Genomic DNA, 23,863 nt, shown 5'->3' with positions numbered 1-23,863 from the left:
CGTGTGTGGGTTGAGGAGCTCGAATTCAGACATAACGACAATGTTAGGACGCGGTCAACACAAATTAAGGATTTGTATATATTTTTTAGTTAATTAGAGGCGTGCAAGAATTTTTGAAGTTGACGAAGCGGCAGGAATATTTTGGCCGAAGGCCATAACCATTTCTCCCGCCCCCCACTCACCCCGAACCCCTTGAGCCAATTAGATCACGCTAATTGCGTTCCCGTGGATCACCATTTAAACTTGATTCGAGTCGTCCATTTTGGATGAATCTAACGGCCAGAGCCTCACATCAGGTCCCGAGGCGTCTCCCGAGAGCGCTCGTCTCCCGACTCACATCACGCTAATTGTGCAGTCACACTAATTGTAAAAAAAAATGATTGGCCGTACTGGGGAAGAAACCCAGCAGCGCTGTGTATTGATAGCGGTAATTGTGTGCACAACACCAAGAATGCGAGTAGGGACACTCGAACTCGGGCGGGCTGAGAGCTATCAGCAGCTCACTGCCACCAGGCTATGCCTTGGTTCACCAGTCACACTAATTGTAATTAATGGATTGCGTGAAATACTCAACTAACCTCCTAATACTCCCAGGATTCATTCATTCCCCATTCTGTTGGTTCTCCCCGACGCCTCCTCTCCCTGAGCGATCTCGCCGCCCTCCGCCGCCGCGGCCCCTCGCCGGCCACCCTCCACCGCACCGCAGCGCCGACCCACTTCCAGGAAGAGGATGCTCGCGGGGATCCTGGTGGTGGCCGCCGTCCATGCTCGATGGGATCCTGGAGGTGGCCGTCCGAGCAACAAGGGCGGCCGGCCAGACCGTGCGTGGCTCTCGGCGCCGCCGGACGCCGGCAGGGGGATCCTGGAGGTGGCCGTCCGAGCAACAAGGGCGGCCGGCCAGACCGTGCGTGGCTCTCGGCGCCGCCGGACGCCGGCAGGGGGATCCTGGAGGTGGCCGTCCGAGCAACAAGGGCGGCCAGACCGTGGCTCTCCGCACCGCCGAACGTCCGCAGGGACGGCGGGGGTGGTGTGGTGGTGGCCTCACCAAGATGCTGCAGCCGGCGACCTTCTCCCCACGCGCTCCGGCAGCATCCCGCTCCCACGCGACGCCATCCACCATGATCTCCCTGCCGCTGCTGCCTCCCCAGTAAGCCTCCTCCAAATCCCGTTGAGTGAAATACAGTACCTCTTTCTGGGTTACAAATAATCTCTGTTTCACGTGACTTTCCATGGATGGATTCAGAATCACCTCCTCACATGCCTATTGTTCTGCACTTAATTATGGACAGTAGTGGGATATGATTAGTGGAGATCAAGTGGGATACGATTACCACTACCAGACAGTGGGGGTTCATCATGTATGTCTTCTGCAGGACGTGACTATTTGTCATTTGTCAATCTACCATAGCAGGCTGCTCATATTAACGAAGCTAAGTGTGCAAATGCTGCTCACCGGAAACGATAGGTTTATTTAGGGTGCCAAAAATTCTGCTCAATTTATATATATGTCCCTCACAACTACAATTTCGCATTGGTAATCTTGTAGCTTCATCAAGTTATCATACTGCACGTGTATGTGTCACCCATTGATTTATGCATGCTGGTTAAGCAAGGGCAAGGCCTTATTTAGAATAACAGCTTCATATAAATTCAGATAAAAAAATTTTGAGGGCGAAAATTCAGATAATTTAACCAGCCATCTCAAACGTTAAGAAGAAAAAAAGCACTAAAGTCTAAAGTTCGAACTTATCATCGGAGTTTAAGCCTTGCCATCTCCGTGAAGAGCCAATAACCTTTTTATAGTGAAAATTGCATGCACTCTGTTTTGCTTATACTAGTAGTTCTGTCTCCCCCTTTTGGACTAATAGTTCTGTCTCCCCCTTTTTTGTTTGTTTGTTCCTGGTCCAATGGGTTACTTGTGCAACCCTGATGTTTTGACCATGGGCATTGAGTCCTCTGTTTTTTTCCAGAAAATTCAATGGCTCTGCTCTACTCTCAAATTTCAATTTTTGTTTTTGCTTACAAGGAACACTTGGATGGGCTGGACACGGAGAGGAGCAAAGTCCTGGTGGATTACTTGGCGTTGTCTGACCTGTGGGAGTTGCTGAGAGCAGTGCCTACGGTCTCGCCGTGCTTGTCCGCCTCCTCGGCCACATCCTACCTCTCCGCCATCCAGCTGTACACAACCACCAGCCTCACCATCTCTAGGTAATCAAATGGTTCTGGTACTGAACGTTTTCTTAGTGCAAACTTCAAAATTTTATTCGGAACCGACCACTAGTTTGTTGGTTGATCAGAACTTACATGCAGGAGGAGAATGGGGAGCGAAATGGATTTCAACGGAAGAGCCTGCTCTCGCGCGGGGATCCTGGTGGTGGCCGCCGGCCATGCTCGATGGGATCCTGGCTGTGGCTGCTGTCCTTGCTCGCGGGGCCTCCTGGTGGTGGCCGTCCGAGCAAAGGGGCGGCCAGACCGTGTCTCTCGGCGCCGCCGGACGCCAGCAGGAACGGCAGGAGGATCGACGGAGGAAGGCCTGACCAAGACGCTGCAGCCGGCGACCTTCTCCCCACACGCGCCGGCAGCATCCCTGGACCTGCTGCTCCCGCGCGATGCCATCCACCTCTCCCTGCCGCTGCCGCCTCCCCAGTAAGCCTCCTCCAAATCCCGTTGAGTGAAATAATCTCTATTTCACGTGACTTTCCATGGATGTATTCAGATTCACCTCCTCACATGCGTATTGTTCTGCACTTAATTAGTTCCTGCATACTTGTTTGCTTCGACAGCGGGATATGGTTAGTCACGTATTACCACTACCAGGCAGTGGGCTGATCTTGCATTTTTTTCTGCAGGACGTGACTATTTCTCATTAGTCAATCTACTTTTTTACGCGATATGCCATAGCAAACTGCTCATATTAATGAAGCTAAGTGTGCAAATGCTGCTCACTGGAAATGATAGGTTTATTTAGACGTGCCGAATATTCTACTGAATTTATATATGTCCCTCACAACTTTAGTTTCGCATTGGTAATCTTGTATCTTCATCAAGTTGTCTAACTGCACGTGTATGTGTCATCCATCGGTTTATGCTTGCTGTTTAAGCAAGGGCAAGGCCTTATTTACAATAACGGGTTCAGATTAATTCAGATAATTTTTTTTTCGAGGGCGAAAATTCAGATAATTTAACCAGCCATCTCCAACATTAAGAATAAACGAAGCACTAAAGTCTAAAGTTTGAACTTATCATCGGAGTTTATGCCTTGCGATCTCCGCGAAGAACCAATAACCTTTTTAAAGTGAAATTGCACGCACCCTGTTTTGCTTATAGTAGTAGTAGGATCTGTGTCCTTTTTTTTTTGTTCATGGTCCTATGGGTTACTTGTGCAACCCCAACGTTTTGACCATGGGCAGCGAGTCCTCTGTTTTTTCCAGAAAATTCAATGGCTCTGCTCTACTCTGAAATTCTCAATTTTTGTTTTTGGTTACCAGGAACGCGTGGACGGGCCGGACACGGAGAGGAGTAAAGTCACGGTGGACTACTTGGCATTGTCTGACCTGTGGGAGCACTTTGCTGAGAGCTGTGCCTACGGCCTCGCCGTGCTCGTCCACCTCCTAGGTCACGTCCTACCTCTCCGCCATCCAGAAGCTATACACAGCCACCAGCCTCACCATCTCCAGGTAATCAAGTGGTTAACGTTTTCTTACTGCAAACTTCAAAATTTGATTCGGAACCGACCACTGGTTTGTTGGTTGATCAGAACTTTTAGTTTATATGTTCCAGATTGTTACTATTAGCACATAGCGTTAACTGGTGTGAAGGTGCTTTGGTTCCTGAGGAAGGTTGGCCTCAAGTTTTTTGAAGCATGTCCTGGTCGCGAACATACGTCCTTGATTGATTTTTGTTACTTTTATTTCCCGTTCATGGATGAATGGCTAGGCGGCATGTATACAACCCGGTTCTTTTTTCTTTCCTAGTTCTCTGCTTATAATTCATAGGCGGTGATGAAAGTATCATTCTTGTTTGAATCAACTACTTACTAGTCGTTTCGGGTTTCACTAAGATTTCCTTAATAACTTTTGCAGCTACCCGTGGCTGCGGCTTCTGGCTCAGCATCGACATCGGCATTGGATGCACCCGTGCTCTTGGCAACGGATGATGGGTGCTGCTGGTGTCACCAGAGAGAACACCGTCGTCTTCGCGTCCTGCTTCTTGGAATCAACTATAGCTATGAGGTAATCTCACTCTCTTCAACTCTTCTGGTCTGATATTCATGGTTGCTGCAGATGGTGATCTGCTGTGTGTGTTTGCCAAATGCAAGCAATAGGCTATGAGAAAGCAGGATTTCTGTAAGAATTTTTTCTAGGAAATTTTGGTGTCTTGTGGCCAGTCTGGATGTATGTACATGTTTGCACAATGTTCACATTCTACACATGTTTTCTCTAATTTGCAGCAGTCGTTTAGACAACTAGTGGCCCCTTCATGTTTCATTGTGATATGATTGTCTTATAATTGTACCTTTTCGTTCATGTTGTCTTGCATACAGGGTTAAGCCCCCTTATTCGGGTACATGTTTTGCTCTGTTGTTTTACAATGGCGAGCCTCTGCTACGCTTCTTAGTTACTCTTCTTTTCATGTCGTGGATTCTTTGTATGATTTTCTCTGGTTCTGCGTGAAGATTCTTACTACCAAAATTATGTCTTGTCTTATTTTCTCGACTTCCCAGGCATAATCTTTGATCCTATGTTTTTCTTGACTAAACAAAAATAAGGAAAATGGTTCACCTGGGTACATGTTTTTCTCTAGTTTGTGCAAGGGCGAGTGTATGTTTTGCAAACCGCTTCTCCCTCTTATTTTCGTGTTTGGAGGGTTCTTTGCAAGATTTTCTCGGGTTCAGTGTGAAGATTTTTGCTACCAAAATATGTCTTGTCTCTGCTTCCCTGGTGAAGTGTGAAGATTTATCTGATTCATTGCAAATATTCTTACTACCAAATCCAGTCTTGTCTTCTTTAGTCACCTTCCCAGGAATAAATTTGGAACACTGTTTTTTAGGATAAATAAAAATAAGGAAAATGCTTTTTGTTTGACCAAGTGAACACCACAATTCCTCTCCGTGCCTCAATAATACACAATGCTGCGTTTTATTTGCTTCAACCATGGATATCAATTTTGCATAGTGACTTTTGCATACTAGTTGAGTATTTCAGTTTCCTGAATTTGAGTGCTCGGTAAAGAATGAAGAGCATTTCTTCATGATGGCAGTAGCATTGGATCAATTTTCAGTAACATTTCAATTAGTTTCCATTTTGACTCTAAATGGTCTGCATCTGGTACAAGTGTAACAGTACACTGCTGCTTCTTTTCTGAACATAAAAAAGGCTTGGCTTATTGACCCAGCAGTCCAATATATGACTTATTTGCAATTGGTTACTTGGATGGCTGATTTATATTGTGCGAACTATGTTTGTTTGATCCTGATGTAGTTCATATAGTGCGATTTCATCTGATTTCAGAGCATTTTGTCACCCATGATAGGCTGGTTTGTTTGTTGCGGTTGCTGAAACAAGAAAAAAAAGTAGTACTATTGTCTTACAGTTTGTTTGCTCTGAATGTGCTAGTAGGTACTACTAGCTAACTATGCATGGCCCATTTTTATTCTTCTTCACGAGTATGTTTGCGTTGCCGTGGCGCATCAACTGCTGATTTAGCTACTCATTTGCCGTTATGTTTAAAAATTCGACCGGGGAATGTTATGCGTCGGGTCAACTTTTAGAGCGACAAGTATTATTGTCTTATGGGGGTCATAAAATAAGCCTTGATTGGCTTGTTTATTGATTAGTGTTTGGGAACATGTGCTTTCCAAGTACTAGCCTATAGTACTTGTAAATTGAACATATATTATACTACTAGTAATAGGATACAGTAGGATTAGCCCAGATAGCAGAGGGTATTGTTGGGAGTAAAACACTTTAGGCATTTCACTTCATCTCTATTTTTGGCTTAGTGGCGTCAGCATTTTAATGTACTACACTGCATTTCTCTTGTTGTGGTGCAGCAGGTGCTTATGGAATATTGTAACGTCCATTCTTATTTGGATGATGAATTTATCTCAACTGGTTTATATTTAAGCTGTACTGGATCCCTTTTACTTCCTACCATGGATAGCAATTTGCATAAGGACTTCTGCATTCGATTTAGTATTGTTGTTTTATGAATTCGAATAATTGGTAAAGACTAAAGAGCATTTGTACACAATGCATGGCAGTAGCATTGCTTACATTTTAAGTGTTACGAACTAGTAAAATTTAATAGAATTTGTTACTACTCTCGCTATTGGCCAGTTGGATTCCATTTTGAGTTCAAATGCTCTGCATCTGTTACAAGTAGAACATTTGCACCTGCTGCTTCTTTTCTGAAAATAAAAGGCTATGCTTATTGACCCAACAGTTCAATATGAATGAACGTTGGTAACCAGATGGATACGTGAGCATGTCTTGCCCATCCAACACGTGTCTAACGCCGTTTAGTAAAATGATAAGGTTGTCGACGCTCATGTGGTCACGTGTAGCGCCTACTACATACTTTCTGATATCCTTGACACCACCTAGTGACCAGATCCCCCACCACGGCAAAGCAGCTGCACAAGTACTACTCCCCACCTCAGTTCCGCGTCGCGAGCCATGGCCACCCACCGGTCACCTCCATCACCCTCTGACTGGCTGCTGCGGCCGTGTCCGCCTCCTTGGCCGCCGTCCATCGCGTCGCTTTCTACGCATGTGTGGTGGTGCGCCCCGTCAAAAGAAAAAAAAAGTAACGGGATTGATTTGCCAGTTGAGCACGTCTCTACTAAGAGAGATCCTACCCGATTGGGCGGGCATTGAGGCCGGTGCGATCTGGACAAGGAGGCCGCTGTGAGATCCCAGCTGGTCCGTCGACGGGAGCTCGAGGGTGGCCATGCGGCCCAAATCGAGAATCAAGGTCGGAGTTGACGGCGGACTCGGTGTCGCCCCTCGAGGTGAGGGCGGGCTTGGTGTCGCCGGTCAAGGCGAGGCTGGAGGCTCTGCCGGTGGGCGGGCGGTGGTGTCCAGCTGATGCAGCAGCGCCATGGAGTCGGGATGTGTCGGGACATAGTCAGTGGTGTTAGAGGGTGCCGCCATGGGCTCAGTGGTGTTAGAGGGTGCCGCCGGAACTGGGGAATCTCCCGGGAGGCGAGGCGCAACAGGGAGGCGTTCCAAGCAACACTCGAAACAGATGTTTGCTGGTGTAATCGGGGAAACACGTGAATCATTTTCTTTATGAGCTAGGGTTATAGTAGTGCAAGGGGTCTTTGCTGTGCTAAATTACTTTCGTTTTGAGAAGAGGTTGGCAACATAGATACTCCCTCCGATTCATATTAATTGACTTCAATATGGATGTATCTAGAACTAAAATGTGTCTAGATACATCCACATTAGAGAACTATCCTGCTTATTTTCAGGTTGGAAACATTCAGGTTGAAAGAACTATCCTGCTTATTTTCTGTGGAACTTAACTATCACTATAATTCCTTTTTAGAATGAGTTTTTATTCTTGTACTCATCGAACTCTTTGTACTTGCAGACTAAAATTTGAAGTTGAGTGAATTGGAACCAATGGATGAATTAAAGGAAGAGGTAGCAGTATGCATGATGCACTTCAAAGGTTGGCAGCCAAGTGATTTCCAATGTTGGTTTGTCTAATTTGAGAATGGCATCGTATTTTATGTTTATTTTTACATGCCATGCTGGTCTAGCCAACCAACTGCCAGCTTATGACTTTTACAGTGTATATGCATGTTCTAAGATAGCACTTTGTTGATATATGTAGCAGTCATACTTCAACCTCCATTCATGCTGCCATGCTATGGTGGTGAGTCAACAATGACGCAACCGTGGCAGCGGTGGCCTTCTTCTACACCTCTGTGTTTTAGGTGAGTCCATGGGCTCCTCTTCTTTCTCCTCTACATGCCAAAAATTCCTATGTTATGGAGACAGTTCAGAGCATAGCTCTACTATTTGTTATGTCTGATTTAAGTTGCAGTTAACAACCAGCTTATGATGCTAGTGTTGTATGCATAATTGTTTGATCTCTTGTCCAGTTTAAACCAGAATTATCTCATTGCTGTAGCTTTTAATTTCCTCTGCTCCTGTACATAATGGTTTGTAAAACTTTGAGAGATTGATATATTGTCATCCTTAAAGTTGGCCTTTCAATGGTTAATTTCTAGTTACTGTTGTAGTCAAGTTAATGTGTGGGCCTAAATTAACATAGGATCTAGTTGTTTAGTCTCTTTCTTCTCTAACTGCAGCTCCATTATACCTTGCTGTTTTAAAATAGAGTTCACTTAAAATTGCATCAGCTCTTTAACCTGCACATGCTAACTACATTGTCACGTCTCTCAGGGGTTCTAGAGGAAGGAGCATCTTCAGTGGTAGTTTGGAGCTGCAGCTCACCTTCTCCCAGACGCAAGTAGAACTTGTGACATGTGTTATGCAGGCTGGTAAAAGTTGTTTTCTCTTTACTTTAACTATCGATTGTCTGCACCCGTGTGTTGTTGTGAGCTCAAGAAAAGTCCGTCCCTGGAATTTAGACATGCTTTTCTAGATCATGGCATGCGTAGGGTACTCTGTATCCTAGTCAAACAGTGGATGATGTTCTTGAACCTGTCATGTTGTTTATACTATCATGGTCTCGAAATACTGTAAATTGAGTACCGAAACTGTATATATTGTTTAGTTGTGCAATGTTGTTACCCTTGTCTGCTTGTTTTTTTATGATGAATCATAAGGACCTTATCTGATTAGGCTTAATTAGCTGGACTAATAAGAAGAGAATCTAGCTCTGTTATTTAAGTGATACTTTTCTGATTTTGCAAGAGCTATAAATTTGACAAATGTAGTGATTGATGGATAAGACGCTGCCCAGTGTGATGTTGAACAAGTATTCTTCTGCAGGTATGGACGAGACAGACCTAGAGGGTGCACTTACTGGTTTTGTGGTTGTAGTTCCTACGGAGCCTGGAAAGGCTGAGTGGTAAGCATTATAGCATTTAATTATTCTGATTCACCATTCCGTTGTATCTGCAATTTGGCTATGTTTGCTCCACAACAATATGAATGCTCAAGTCTATTCGCAATCTTAATCAATATTAATTATGCCATATCTGAGATATTATTGCTGAATTTGCTCTGCTGACCATTTTTTTGTTTCTTTTTGAGGATAACGAGGTCTAGATGATAGCCGGAGGACCTCATGCATCACTTGTAAGCTGGAAGACAAGGAAATGTCACCATGTGCCTTGGTCCAGCTGCTTTCTCTATACAGTAGGTTTTTTTTTTCTAGCACCTCATGTGCGTGATATAGATGGTTTCGATGCTTTGATGCGAGACTTGGAAACATTGATGATGTGCATCATCTTTCCTTGATGTTCGTTGTTTTGTATGAGTTGTGCTTGATGCACCTTAGTATTTTTCTTATGTATATTGTTGCTATGTGATCTGGATGTCCAATAAAGGGCAAACTTTTTTTACTAACATTATGTTTCGCCGGATTGAATTATGAATTTAGGTACATGTACCAAAACTTGGCATCTAGTTTTTTTGGTGTTTACTATCACCATTTGGCCATTAGGGACTGTAATTATAACTCAGTTTGTGATTAGAAAGTTCAATTGCGACCAGATCGTTGCTCACTGTTTAATAGTAGTGTGTAGATATCTAACTTGTACTCTTTTATGTGTCTGCTGTAGAGAGCTTTAACTAATTGTTGTAATATGGTTAGAGCGTTAGTTTTTACATTTCTGGAAACCCATGTGTAGTTTGCATGCTTATTTGGCACCTACACTTTACAGGCAAAACATAAGTCCACTAACCCCAAAGATGATAGAATCAACTGCCGATTTATTGTCTCTAACCAGAAGGATTGAAGAGGAGTTAGCAAAGAGGGATGCCCTTATCAAGGTATTGATACTTTATGGGATCATATTCTTCATCACTATGTATTATTTGTTCCGCCTAAATGCATGGAAATTTCAGGTTTTTTGATTGAGTATATGGATGTTATTAAAAAATTACCTTCAATGTTCGGGTCTTTCAGTAATTTAGTTGACTTTAGACTTCTATTTACCAGCTCATTTCCACCCAGGCAGCGAATAGTTGTGCAAATTATTATTGGTCAAACTGCTCGTTCTGTGTGCAATGAGCGCACTCTCCATATACTGTCGATTTCAAATGCATCTGCATGGAGCTTAAGTGTTTGCACCCTACCTGGACAATGTGCAAATTCAGAAGCAGGGCAATGTCTCTGAACATTGTTGGCTTGGTTGTGTTTCATGTTCCCGTTCATAATAAAGCTACATTGTAGTTGTACATTATAATTTTCATAAAGCGATACTTATTTACCATGGGCCTGGTTTATGTACTCATATCGTGAGACCTGGTAGCTTAATGTTTTTAGCTCTATCTTTGATCATCTATCCCGTGCTAAATTTTAGAGGCCTATCTGCATCCAGTTCCATTCATTCTAGTAATTGATTTGTAATTTCAGAAGAGTTATGTTCACTTGTCAAACTGGTTTTGCATATCCATTCATTGTTGTTTTATTATGACCACTGCCTTGTACCAAAGCTTTAACCTGTAGTGAACGTGTTGTTAGGTCATTTATTCGTAGGATTGGAACTCCAAGGTCATGGCTAAATTTCCAACACTACAACTAATTAAACTTGCATTTGTTAATCATCTGAAGTAGTACAAATTTTTTCTTGACAATAAAACATAAGTGGCCCTGGCTTTTTGTCTTGCATTATTTGTTTATCTCTTTGCCGTAAGAAACTTGCTTGTGTATGGCAGGGATCACCAAAACAGTTCTCGCGCTACAGTGCCTGGGTGTGTCCCGTGCCGAGCAGCGCACCATCTTTTTGATGACATAGAGATACATCTCTATCATCAAACTTTGGGATTCCCAGGTGGCACTCCATGAGATTGAGGTTAGAAGAACCCAAATTCATCCTATCTCCTTTTCTATTTTGGGGACTCAATATATAGGGTATGTGTCCAAGTCAGCAGGCCATCATTCTTCATAATTTGGATCAAATAAATGTTAGGAAGCATGTCACATTCAAAGTTGGCTATGACTCTTTACTAGGAACCTACCCCACAATCTAGCAGTAGAATTGGTGGAACTAAAACAAATATTGATACTTGCAAGGTATTCTTACTTTCTTTTGTAAAATTGCAAGGTATTTGCTACTGAGATACCTGGGGATACTAAACAAAGATCTAGAATGCTATGTTCTATGCTTTGATTGCACCTACAACCTCCTTGCATTGTCTAAATACTTGACTTGAACTGGAAAACGAGTAATCTCTGCCTAGTTCTAGTATCTATAAGTGCTAAAATTTATTCTAGGAATGAGTAGTGACAATACCTGAGATTTGACTTCTTGGATATTATTTGTACGGTACAAGTTATGTATTCATGGTACCTCAAATTATGGCTAACTGCCAAGAAATAAACTGGTTTCCCTTTTTCTTTTTCTTTTTTTGAACCAGGACTTAGATTGTGGTCAGCTTGAATGCTTTGTGTTCTCTGATCTAGCACTTGCCATGTTTAAATACATGCTCTTTCGATTGCGTGAAGGCATGTAGAGTTTCATGGTGCTGCAGTGTGGAGTGGCTTTAAGTCAAAACCATCCTCCAAATTTGATGTTGTTAAAACTGATCTGTTGACCATCATGTTTTTGTTGAATGATAGTTGTAGTCAAACTAATGTGTGGACCTAAATGAACATAGGAAGTTGTTTGGTTCCTTTTTCTTCTCTAGCTGCAGCTCCAATATACCATATCAGTTCTTCAACTGTGTAATCTACTTGTGCATGAAGGAGTGCAATTGCATGTTCTGGCTACGATGGTGCATTTTCTGATGCGAGTATGTGATGAACAAGATAAGCAGCGAATATTTTTAAGACATGTTGTAGTGATGTCTTGAAGCTTAGAATTATCGAGGCCCTTGAATCGACATGGATCTTTGATCTTATCAGTTGCATGGTAGTTGAAAGTATTATTTTGTTCTCAATGACATAGTTTAATTTCTCTTGTTATGAAATATGTGAGCATATCCAGAACCATCCATAATTCAAAATAACTTTTTTGCTTTCACGTAAATTTCCCATTTTTTCAAATAGTGCTTAAATCAACAATATAACAACTAAGTTGGCATCAACATCACCCAAACAGTTTAGATTCCTGAACTGTTTCGTCACAGGTAATTCAGACTTTGTATGTCCCAGGAAAGGATGAAGTGAAAAAATTAGAGCAGATCGTTCCAAGTTGTACACTTCTGCCTTGTTTTTTCATCTCTAGCTTGAGATGATGCGTGCTTGATATGGTCCCCAGCTTGGACTACCTCCTTGGCTTGGAAGCGGCGATGTTCAGCCTCGGTTACATGCTCTCCGGACTCCGGTGAACTACTGGTTCACCTTCAGTTTTCTAGCTCCCATGTGCTCTGTGATTGGCAGTGAAGTTCAGCCTTGGCTATATGCTCTCCGGTGAGCTACTGGTTCACCTTCAGTTCACTGGCATCATTGTCCTTAGTCGATCTTGTGGTTAGAAGAACCCAAATTCATCCTATCTCCTTTTCTATTTTGGGCACTCAATATATAGGGTATGTGTCAAAGTCAAGAGGCCATCATTCTTCATAATTTGAATCAAATAAATGTCAGGAAGCATGTCACATTCAAAGTTGGCCATGACTCCTTAGTAGCAACCTACCCCAATCTAGCGCTAGAATTGGTGGAACTAAAACAAATATTGATACTTGCTTGTCATTCTTACTCTCTTTTGTAAATTCGCAAGGTATTTGCTACTGAGATAACTGGGGATACTAAACAAAGATCTAGAATGCTTTGTTCTATGCTTTGATTGCACCTGCAACGTCCTTACATTGTCTATATACTGAAATTGAACTAGAAAACGAGTAATCTCTACCTAGTTCTAGTATCTATAAGTGCTAAAATTTATTCCAGGAATGAGTACTGACAATACCTGAGATTTGGCTTCTTGGCTTCATTTCTTTGGTCATTTATATCATTCACACTGCCTTCTCATGTTCCTGGAGGTGATAGTGTAATATCACATCAGCCTTGTTTCTTTGAGTTTAGAAAATAGGAATTTGCCTCACTAGCTAAGGACAGTTAAGTGGCTTACTCAGAAAAAGTATCATGTGCACTGAGATCATCTGCTATTTAAGAAAACTATTTTACTTTCACCTCACCTGACTAGATATGTACTTTTTTAGCCTGCTATTTAAGCAAACTTCTAGTGGTTGTCATTTTACTATCCGATCCTTAAGTTCTCCTATTTACTTGGCATTCATACACTTGAAATCTTAGTTTTTATGATGATTTTATATTTCTGAAACGTGTCAATTTAATGTAGTTAGAAGGATGATTAAATAGCACTGAGGTTGTTAATCAAGTGTTACTTGAGTTCTGTCCCAGCCTTCCTTTGGTTTCTAAAATGTACTAATATTTTAGTGTCCATGATGAGGTGAGGTGAATCCGTCCATGATGTAGTAATATAAGCAAAAGTGATTTTAGTGTTAGCAGAATAAAATGTATACTAGTTAAACGGGGATGCCTTTGGTTTAAATGAGATTGTCTAACAATAAACATAAAGATTGCCGGCCCTGGGGACCTTGGGAGTTTGGATATAACACTAATGGATTCAGAATTAATTTACATTGTTTGGAATCTAGAAAACAGTGGCAACATTGCTCTAATCCGGCATGGCGAGTTCAATGGACATTAAAATAATGTAATATTGTCGCTTATGAGAGAGGTTTCATGTTTATCCTGTGTACATGGAAGAGATTCATGGAGAGACTTCATATGGCTTCTGAGCTGTTGTTTGTACAGGTTTTGTAGAGATTCATGGCTACTTGAACAAGCAATCATGAACTATTTATTTGCCCTCAAAACGTTACCTGCTTTGTTTTTTTTTTTCATTGCGCTTTAGAGCGTGTAACCTGAATGAAATTGTGATTGTGAGATTTTGCGTGTGAATTTGTCAACTTGTCCCAGTTTTTCACTTTGATTTTTTGGTTGGTTAGCCAGTAGTTCTGGATGTAGATACATGTCATGATCCATGACAACAAAAGTTTTAAATATTTTATCTTTTCTTCAATATTTTTTCGAACCGAATATCTGATGATGTGTAAATATTTATGCAGCTGGGTCAAGGACATGAAGTTTACGAGGGTGAAGGATGTAAGCAGCCATAAACTTTCGACTATTGATTCAGTTAAGGACCATTTTGAGAAGCAACCAATAGTAAAGCTTGTGCACGTTAATCCCATAACTCAATTACTGATGTGAAGTTCTAAATTTTCTCAGTACTTTACTCCTCCTTCTAGTGCTTCTTGTTTCTAGCTGTCTGCCTTGCTGGTATCTTTTTGTTTTGGATCTTGTGAACTAAGAAGCTAGGTTGACTAGAAATAAATTGCACTATCAAGTTTATAAAGTTCAAGACTTGGCTTGTTGTGTGAAATCAGGTTCTTAGTATTTACTTGTAATGGGTACCTAATATGACCGAGGATACTAATCCCTACAGCTTAATCTATTGTTTTACTTTTGGGTATTTCCTTCTGATGGATGCCCATGAGATAATATAGTTTAATATTTCTGTTGTTGCTTCATCATCGATTGATTATGTTTCCCTTGTCTTCTTATGCTAAGAGTGATTGAAACATGCAACTCTGTTGATATTTATAATATTCAGTCTGTGTTGGTATCTTGCATTAGCCAATTCCTTGCTTCTGGAGTGAAATTTGCCAATGGATGGCATGTCCTCATTTCCTGTTGCTAGTTCATCTATATGTATCATCATCTGGTCAGGATTCTAAACCCCTTTCGTATCATCTCTGCAGCTAGTTCTCTCATCATCAGCCATTGTCTATGGTTGGCCCAAGGAAGTGCCTTTGACAGGAATTCTGTGATGAACCCTTACGATGAAGAAAGGTAGTAAAAGCCTGGCATACCCTGTCATGGCTGATTTTGCGCAGATGGTTATGAACGGCATTGAAGAAATCTTATCTGATTATCTGTCGATTTTCATCCAGCTCGTCATCGAGGGCATCTATTGTGACCTAATGCTGGGACCCTGATGGAATATCACTGCTGGCCTATGGCTGGGAGGCCGACGATCCTCCCCTCCCTGGCGCGAACTTATAACTTCAGCGCCATGTTGACATGTCCAATCGTTCTCCTTAGGTAAGAACAATGTGTTTCTGTGATCACTGGTTTCCCAAGTCGCAATCCATATACTTGTTTCCTTCTTGCTGAGTTGAGATGGTACATACTCCCTCCGTTCCTGTTTAATTGACGCTCTATATGCATGCAATCTCTACTATCTAGGCTGTACTGCCGCGTCGATTAAAAAAGAACAGAGGTAGTACCATGGATGACTAAGTCCAGAAATGAGGCGCTTCTAGCACTGCTTTGCAAATTTAAACTAAGAAAGGTTTCATTGGGGTTGCTGAGCAGAACATTCATTGTCATTTGGCTCATTCATCAGTTTCTGCTGAACAATTTTTGTGTTTTATTCAAGGGCAAGTGGAATTGTTGAGGCTCCTTTACTAGTGTGGTGTTTATATGGATCTCCTATCTTATACATCAACAGAGCTTGTTTGTGTTGAGCTGCACAAATTTTACTTAAGTTTGTTGGTGTGTATGTGTAGGCAGGGGTGGTTGTTGAAGATTTCTCTTCACGCCGCTCTGGTTGGTCCATTGTATCCCTCGCTATCTGCGGCATTTTTGTTCCAGATCTTGCATAGGCAGTGGTACACCCTGAGTTGCTGTCGGTGTCAACGAGGAGCTGCACCTCTGACCTGCTGCTCCTGCTTCCGGCCAGCACTCCAGGGGCCTCTGCTAGACTGGCGAGTGGAGCCCCAGCCTTGGAGCCAGGGCATGGCAAGGTACCAAGTCAACGCGCAGGTATGACACACACATGCGCATGATTGAAGCGATCGATATATGTAGATTCTTGTAGTTGCACAAACATGTCATGATGCAGAATGTGAAAAATTGATGTCCTGGAATTTTTCCATTTCCTTTGGGAAGAAGTAGAAAAAAATGTGTTCTTTAGAGTGAATGTCTGATTGATTTCCTGGAAATGTTGGCGTGTTCCATAATTCCATTAGCTTGTTGTAGCTGATCTGAAGTAGATCTCCAAAACAATTAATGTTGCGTAAGACGATATTGCCTCCTTGTTTTGAACCTTTCATAAACTCATTAGTAGCTATCTATGATGTCTATGCTAGTTGGTTCATGGTTGCTGCTTCTTGCAATTGATAAGATTCGTCGGATCTGGCACATGCCTTGACTAAATACAAGCACTTTTTGATTGTGTGGTGGCCTGTAGATGTCCTGGTGCTGCAGTCTGGTGTGTGGATTATGTTGAAACCATCCTCCGGATTTGTTGTTTCTAAAACTTGTCTGCTGACCATCATGTTTTTTCCAGGATATTGTGGAGGACTACATGGTTGTTACCAACTATGTATGTGGAAAGGCATCTCGGCTCCAGTGGTGCTGCTGCGGGCAACATCTGTGATCTATTGTTGAAGTTGCTTGTAGTGTTGAGTGGTAGTCGATTGTCCATTTTCCGTATTTTGGTTAGGTTGTATTCTTGGTTAATTAATCTGTGTTGTGAATACTAGTATGTATGCATGCTCTAGATGGTTATATTTTTGGCTTGGACTTACCATCAAGGTGGGCCTCTCTAGGTCGCTCAAGGTTGCACTAGATGGTAGATGCATGCTTGGCTAGCTGGTGCTGCATGTTCTCATGTATTTATATCCATAATACTACCTACTTGGTACAGATAGAATGTACTAGCATGAGTTTGTAAACTCAAATATTAAGGCTTATTGAAAGATTTTGTCACTCTCATTCTATAACATGTACTAGCTGATGAAATTGTCATGTGCTGATGGAGAGTTGTGATGTTTGCACTTTGTTCCACATTAATCATCAAATACGTTTTTTGCCTTGTTATAAAAATGTCCAGAAAACTGGAATCCTACCTATCATGAAATTTGTAACACTAGGGTGATGCTGTGAAATCGCGAGCAACGGGGCACTAGATTTTGTTTGCAGCTAGCTAATAATAGATTGATTTCACTTGAGTAGCAGTGTAGCTTGTATGGGTTGGTTTCGCCATTGACTAATAGCACTAGCTCGGCCAAAGGAGCGACCAAGCTAAGGTTTTCATGATAGATTTGCCCAAAGATCAACACATATTAATACAATTGGGAAGAAGCAAGCAGAGGTTTTGTACACTTGTGCCTTTTCTCTTGTTCAACTTGTCAAATAAACAACCAGGTTACAAGCCTTTATATAATAGCTTGGTCAAGCCAGACTAATTGATCCACTAACCACTCTGTAGCAGCTACACACACGCACACATTTAGAACTTGGGTGGCTCCTTATCAATGGCCACGCGTACCAAGCCAACAAAATGCATCTTGACACTACAACACCAACACTTGCACGTAGGTAGACCACACATCTTTCTACATGCACTGCACTGCCCTACTCACCCTGTCACCTAATACACATGCATATGACTAAGTTTAACTAAACCACGTACACTGGCATGCACTCATCTCCTGGCTTGCTGATCTGCTTGAATGCACTCACTCCGCTATATCTCGGTGCTGTTGATCCATCGCTACGCCATGCTGCCGTACATTTGATCGACTAGAACTTAGACAATACTAATACAAAGCAAAATAAACATGATCTAATCTCTGTATTTAGCACTAATAATAATAATTCAAGATACGGATGGGCAAAGAAATCATGCATGGCCAGTGCCTCCTCGATTGTGCTTCCCTGCCTGTTAGTTTTACTTGTCATCCGTGTTGTTTCCTCTTAACCACACGTCTCCTAGCCGCAGCAAGATACGGCTCATATTCCGGCGCGCTGATCTCCTATTCCCTCCCAGCAGCAGCAGGAGTGAAACTAGTACTACTCCTTCTGGGTTGTGCACTTATTAATAGTGGAAAGAAATCATGCATGGCCATGCGCGTGTGTGCCTCCTCGATTGTGCTTCCCTGCCTGTTAGTTTTCCTTGTCATCCGTGTTGTTGTGTTTTCTCTCAACCACACGTATCCCAGCAGCAGCAAGATACGGCTCATATTCCCGCGCGTTGATCTCCTATTCCCTCCAGCCATACCTTGCCTCCTCCTCTATAAGTACAAGAAGGTGGTCACCCAGCCGCGCGTCGGCTAGCGCGTCGGCAATAATCAGGGAAGAGTTTCACATAAAGTATAGTGCTCCTTGAATTCTGTTGTCATCCGCAGTCATCAATTAATGGTACAGGGAAGGAAATCAACACGATTTTCCATTCATGTGCGTTAATGTCTCAGCGTTTAATTTGGCTTCCACCTAGGCAGCTCATCGATCTCCCAGCCCTCCATCTCTCCCAGCAATCAACGTGAAAAGGAGAGGTCTGGAAATTTAGCTTTCTTCCCGCCCCACCTTCTTCCCTCCACAAATTTTGAACCGAGCGTGGAAAATCTAGTTGAGTTGTACTCTATAAGTAGTAGCGGGGGTTGAACCAACGCGTGCGTCGTGTGTGACGACTTAGACTTTGACTCTTGCGATGAGAGGAGAGGAGAGGAGGCTGCCGTGATGCTCCGTCGGAGGCGCGCGGGCACGGTTTCCGGCCGGTGGCGATGCTGGGCGGCCGTGGAGGCGAAACCACGCACGTTGCCATGGTCGGAGGCGAGCGTGGCTCCCAAACGGTTCGGTTTTGTCTTGGTCGCGGGCGGGCGCGCGGGCGGGCAGTGGCTTTCAGGTCCAGGCAGAGGCAGGCAAAACCGATCGGCACCGCCGCGCGCGGAGCTCACCGAGTCCCCTCCCTCCCTCCCTCCCTCCACGCCCTCACATTAGCGAAATTGCCACACAAGCCCTTACCGCTGCCGCCGCGATGAAGTCCGGTTCAGGAACAGACCACAACCAAGAGCACGGGCAACGCCAGGACTCCAAGAACGCCGCCACTCCCTCCTCCGATGGCGGCGCCGAGGCCTCCTCGCCGTCGCGTCTCCCTGCAGCGCCCGTCGGCCGACCCCAGGAGCGTGTCCGCCAGCAGGCCGGAGGCGGAAGCCGCGGCGCCCATGGATCGAGCTCCGCCGCGGTGGGGGTCGACCAGAAGGGCAAGGGCCCCGCCGCCATTCCCCTACCGGAACCTCCCGCTCCAAGCTCCGCGGGAAGCAGCCCGTCCACCCCCTCCCTCGACAGCGGCTGGCCATTCGGAGCCGGGACGGTAAGCTCCGCGACCATCGACTGCAAGGAAGTGTTCGACCGGCTGGTACGAGCGCAGGCGGCTATCAACGAGGCCGGTAGGGGGATGGCGGAGGAGGGGGACAAGAAGAAGAAGAAGCCGGAGGAGGCGGAACAGGTGATGTCGCGCGCGTATCTCGTTTCTGCGACGCATTGTTGTTTCTTGGTTGGAGTTCTTGAAGTGCGTTCTTGAGCGCGCGTTTCTTGGTTTCTCTTGAGTAGGCGGAATCGTCGCACCACAAGAAGGCGCTCTGGAGCAAGCTTAGGAACTATTTCACCCGCGAGGTATAGCCTGAATCTGCTCACTCGCTTGTGCTTTATTGGCTCGTCTGTGCATTTGTATGCCATTCTTAGTTGTTCTGGATGTGAATCGTTGAAACCTTGGGGGATGATTTAGAGCAACAGAAACCGAATCTTTGGGCCAAGAGTGTACCCAGCATTCCTGTAGAACCAAGTTTTGTGAATCGAATGTGGAATCAGGATTATGGTTTTCCTTCTTGATATCTGTTTCTTCATGATTAATTTCGGGGCTAATGCCTACAATCAAGGCAAGAAATCTTGGTTACAGAATGATGATGTGGCATCCTAGAGTAGAGGGGGAATCTTGGACTAATGTTAGGAGTAGCTTGGTCTTTTGATTTTGCCAAGAGCACAGGCTTCCTTGTTGCTTGTCGGTCTTCCCGCAGTGTGGTATTTGAAACAAATGGCTATCTTGTTGTAATTTCTTCAAGTCTGTAGTAAGTTGTGGGGAAATCATGGGGTCATGTCCCAATTACTGCAATTTTTTGGTAACAGGGATTGAGTCAAATATGAGCTTTCTTTCTAAACAAATTTTGTTATCAGAAAATTTAATCTAGACAGTTGCTCGGGATTGCATAACTGGACATAATTTCTGTAAACCACTTGGCATTTACATGCAAAATCGCTGACAGCCTACTATGCAGTTTTGTGGACAAATTCACCATTTGGTTGATTGGTACCTGGAACTTGCTCAGAAGCCACAAATTATTCATGTAAAAAGTTGGCAAAATCAAAGAAAATTTTCTTGTTTATCAATTAAATTCATTTCTTGTTCCCTTGTTTCTTATTTTGAAATGTTTGATCCTCAGATTAATTCTGTAAAACAGTAAGTCTGGCACGATATCTGGATTTTAACCTGTTTTCTTGTCGAATAGGTTGTTGATAGAGAAAAATGGGAAATGTATGAGGAACATGTGGGTCACCAGGTTTGGCTCCATTTTGCCTTTTATAATGTTCAAAACAGTAGTGCATGAAATATTGGGATCAAAGTCCTAGATCACATGATACTGTGATTCATGGCCCTGTACAATCAACTGTTCATATGGATGATGTTCTCTTTTATGGAATACTGTATTATGTTAACTGTTGATTGTGATAGTCGGATAGAACCTGAACTGTCTTTGTAGTGTTGTTGAGTTCATCAGACATTAGTATATACTTTATTCTTTTCTTATTGAACAACATCCAATCAGTATCAATGGTATAATTATAGTACATGTTAGTGGTCTCATACATTTTCAAAGCAAACGGAAACCTGAAAATTGAAATAAAAACAAAATGTCCATCACATTTGAAATATGCTGTTTCCATGATCTACTCAGTGTAATTTGAATTCCTATATTTGTGTGTTTGTTGCAGACAAATCCTATCGCTGAAGTCTTTGATTATTATCGTGTTCCCGATGATATGGCTATTTGTGTGAATCTTGATGCCTATTTGAGATTCAGACCGGTGTATGGAGATGGGGAGTGTTTCTACAGGAGCTTCATATTTTCCTACCTTGTAATTTCCCTCCTCTCTTTTCCTTGGCACATGATGTATCTTTAGTAATTTAATTGTATTTCTTTTGCGCGAATGTCCAACAGGAGCAAGTTCTTGATAGGCAGGACACACATGAGGAACACCGCCTCCTTGATACCATTAAAAGAGTGTCTACGCAACATACAAATCTTGGATGGACCTCCTCTGGGTTTCGCAGGAGCTACAAAGTAAGTTCTCTTCTCCATTTTTTTTTTTTTGAAATCAACAGGCTTGTAAGGGATGATTCTCTACAGGTTGCAGTAACTTCAGGCTGGATCTGGCATCTCACTATCTTTGTTTTGTCATTTGCAGGAGATGCACAACTGTTTAACAGTAGTGGCATGCCATCACAGTTTTACACACTGTTGGCATAAACTCAAATTCGAAGTTTACTGTAAAGTTAACAAGCCAATTCTAACAAAAATGAACCTTAAGAGAAATCTACTTCCAGAGGAACAATGAGACAATATAACAGGGAGGAATAGAATTGTATGCTTGTTTCATTTGAAAAGAAACGATGCACATGTGCTGCTTCTTATGGTGAAGCCACCTCACTGTTCTGTTACCAAACATTTTCTGTCATAACTATGCTACATTATGTGCTTAATGACTGAAACTTTTCAGACGTGTTGTTCTGTGTTATTTCATATCCTGGTATCAATTCAATTTTCTGTAACTTAATGTTGTAACCTATGATATGTAATGGTTATCAGATGTGAACTATTGAGTCGCTGATTCTTTCAGGCATTTAAGAAGCTGATAAAGAAAATAATGGGATGGAAGAGACAAGGCAGGTGGAACAGCATAGCATCACCTAACAGGTTTTTGATTCGCTTGGTTTTCTGCTATTTCATCAAAGTATCATGGCCAAATGCATTCCATCTTACTGACATAACATGTGTGCTCTTTTTAGCTACCGTAAAGAGAAACTTCTTGCGCTCTTCAGCACCTACAGTAAAACGGAAAACAGTGAGAAAAAACACCCTTGAACTTATCATTCCTTCAGCTCATCATAATTCATGTTTATGACAAATTTTGTTGGTTAGTTTTTGTTTTCCTCAGATTAGTAGTAGCTATCCAGATCTGCTCGCACGGGGACGAGTATGGACAGCTTATCACTGGGCTCAGCCAACATTACACTCTGAAGGATGTCAGTATTAGCATCTCTTCTTCCCTTTACATTCTTGGATGTACATACAGTCATTTATTTTACCTGACCCATTTCTGTACAAACAGTGGTGCTTTTCGTGCGTCACCCCAGCTCGTGAGTTTACGGACCATATTATGATGGCGGCCTTGGCCAGAGCGCTTGAGGTACCCCTCAGACTGGAGCGGCTCCATGGAGTAGGATCTGATGAAGATAATATCTACACTGGGCCTGGAGATGTGAGTGTGACTTTGCTGTACACGGGTAATCACTACGACATAATCTACCCACGCCCTGTGCTGGTAGAACATCCTGCTGATTAGAGTTCAAGTCAACAGAAAATACTATTTCCTTATAGCTTCTCGTGAGTCTTACTGCCTTGCACACATTCTATTTTTCTTACTCGATGTTTTGTACTGTAATTGATGATTATGCATGCCTGCATATATAAATGTGTGCAACTTCCACTGGATTCTGCTAAGCATTCAAGTTGACGCTGCAAAATTTGATATCATGGACCCATTAGACAAAGATTGTAAGAACTTACGGGATATGGTGCAGAGGTAATTTCAATCATCATCACAATATATCGACCTCTTTTGTTCATTTCCTCATTTCCTTGGCATTATCGCCGGGTTTGGAAATAGTTCATCAAGAAGGTTCGCGGTGAATGGAAAAAAAGGAGCTTTCTTTTATAAAGCAGAAAGTAACTGGTACTAGATCCGCACATCTCTTTAATTCTAGTTTCAATACTATTATCATTCTTGGCTGATATTTGATTGAATTATATTCTCGTAAAGTGGTTGAAGCAGGTGGACGGGACTAATTTATGCGCATTCTACATTTGCGAGTATATCCGCATGAGTACTAGTGAGTGGTGCAGGGAGGATTTTCCTTGAAGTACGTTAACAATATTCACACATTTCGTTTATTACCATCAATCGTGTTGAGTTTCATTCATACTACTCATATATTCATAGTGATCTCCTTCTTTTAAAGGCCGATAATCTGCGGGACCAGCTCCTACCGAAGGACCGCGTACAAGCAATTCAAGAGGAATTGGCGAAATTTTTGCTTAACGCGGTCATACATCAAGCTGGAGAATTCCATTCCACTAATGCCTCTATGTAATCTAGTGATCTCCTTGTAATTGGATAGAAACTATGCCAAATTGTATATATATGTATAATTAATCGTAAGAGACATTATATTATATGTGTATCAAAGCATAGTTTTAAAAACCGGACCGGACCGGCGGTCCGACCGGAAAAAACCGGAACCAGCGCCTCCACTGGTTTGTTAGGCGCAATGGACCGGACAAGGAAGTGAACCGGATTTTTTGTGGTTGAACCGCCGGTTTTCATCCAAACCAGAGGAAACCGGAGACTGGTCCAACCGGGACAACGGGATTCGAACACAGAACGTGGAGTTAGAGCGCATGCGCTGTTGGTATACGTGATGACCATCTATTCCATGCTTATTTTGTGATTATAACACTGAAGTCAACCTATTTGATACAATATTTCTCTATTATATAACTAA

General features: G+C 42.7%; 2 protein-coding genes and 1 long non-coding RNA gene across 9 annotated transcripts; all 3 read left to right on the top strand.

Moving 5' to 3' along the window:
• Positions 1-2,520: 2,520 nt before the first annotated feature.
• LOC124707503 lies at positions 2,521-16,956 on the top strand. 7 transcript variants are annotated; one of them, XR_007004880.1, is made up of 15 exons: positions 2,521-2,646; positions 3,489-3,677; positions 4,083-4,232; positions 7,597-7,677; positions 7,843-7,945; positions 8,418-8,515; positions 8,970-9,048; positions 9,234-9,338; positions 9,866-9,974; positions 10,863-10,999; positions 14,241-14,310; positions 14,937-15,027; positions 15,129-15,279; positions 15,747-16,002; positions 16,529-16,956. It is a non-coding gene; the product is annotated as an uncharacterized LOC124707503 (long non-coding RNA). The 7 variants fall into 7 exon arrangements; XR_007004883.1 differs by lacking the exon at positions 2,521-2,646 and adding an exon at positions 12,407-12,558 and having other exon boundaries at positions 2,823-3,677; positions 14,241-14,277; XR_007004882.1 differs by lacking the exon at positions 2,521-2,646 and adding an exon at positions 12,407-12,558 and having other exon boundaries at positions 2,823-3,677.
• Positions 16,957-19,000: 2,044 nt separating this feature from the next.
• Positions 19,001-21,715, top strand: LOC124646887. Its single transcript, XM_047186930.1, has 6 exons — positions 19,001-19,471; positions 19,576-19,638; positions 20,529-20,579; positions 21,013-21,156; positions 21,240-21,362; positions 21,487-21,715. The coding sequence occupies exons 1-6, from the start codon at positions 19,001-19,003 to the stop codon at positions 21,634-21,636; spliced, it is 1,002 nt and encodes a 333-aa protein (XP_047042886.1). The 3' UTR covers positions 21,637-21,715.
• Positions 21,716-21,909: 194 nt separating this feature from the next.
• LOC124707501 (OVARIAN TUMOR DOMAIN-containing deubiquitinating enzyme 1-like) lies at positions 21,910-22,895 on the top strand (the record flags this gene model as incomplete). The annotated part of the gene is made up of 5 exons (XM_047239162.1): positions 21,910-21,995; positions 22,088-22,143; positions 22,221-22,324; positions 22,411-22,685; positions 22,804-22,895. Coding segments are annotated over 4 exons (480 nt in total), but the record flags the coding sequence as incomplete, so codon positions are not given.
• Between the last annotated feature and the right edge of the window lie 968 nt (positions 22,896-23,863).

The sequence above is a fragment of the Lolium rigidum genome, chromosome 4, assembly GCF_022539505.1.
Source record: "Lolium rigidum isolate FL_2022 chromosome 4, APGP_CSIRO_Lrig_0.1, whole genome shotgun sequence".
NCBI classification, from domain to species: domain Eukaryota; kingdom Viridiplantae; phylum Streptophyta; class Magnoliopsida; order Poales; family Poaceae; genus Lolium; species Lolium rigidum.
The sequence above is the reverse complement of the archived record's forward strand: the minus strand, read 5'-3'. Positions and strand labels throughout refer to the sequence as shown.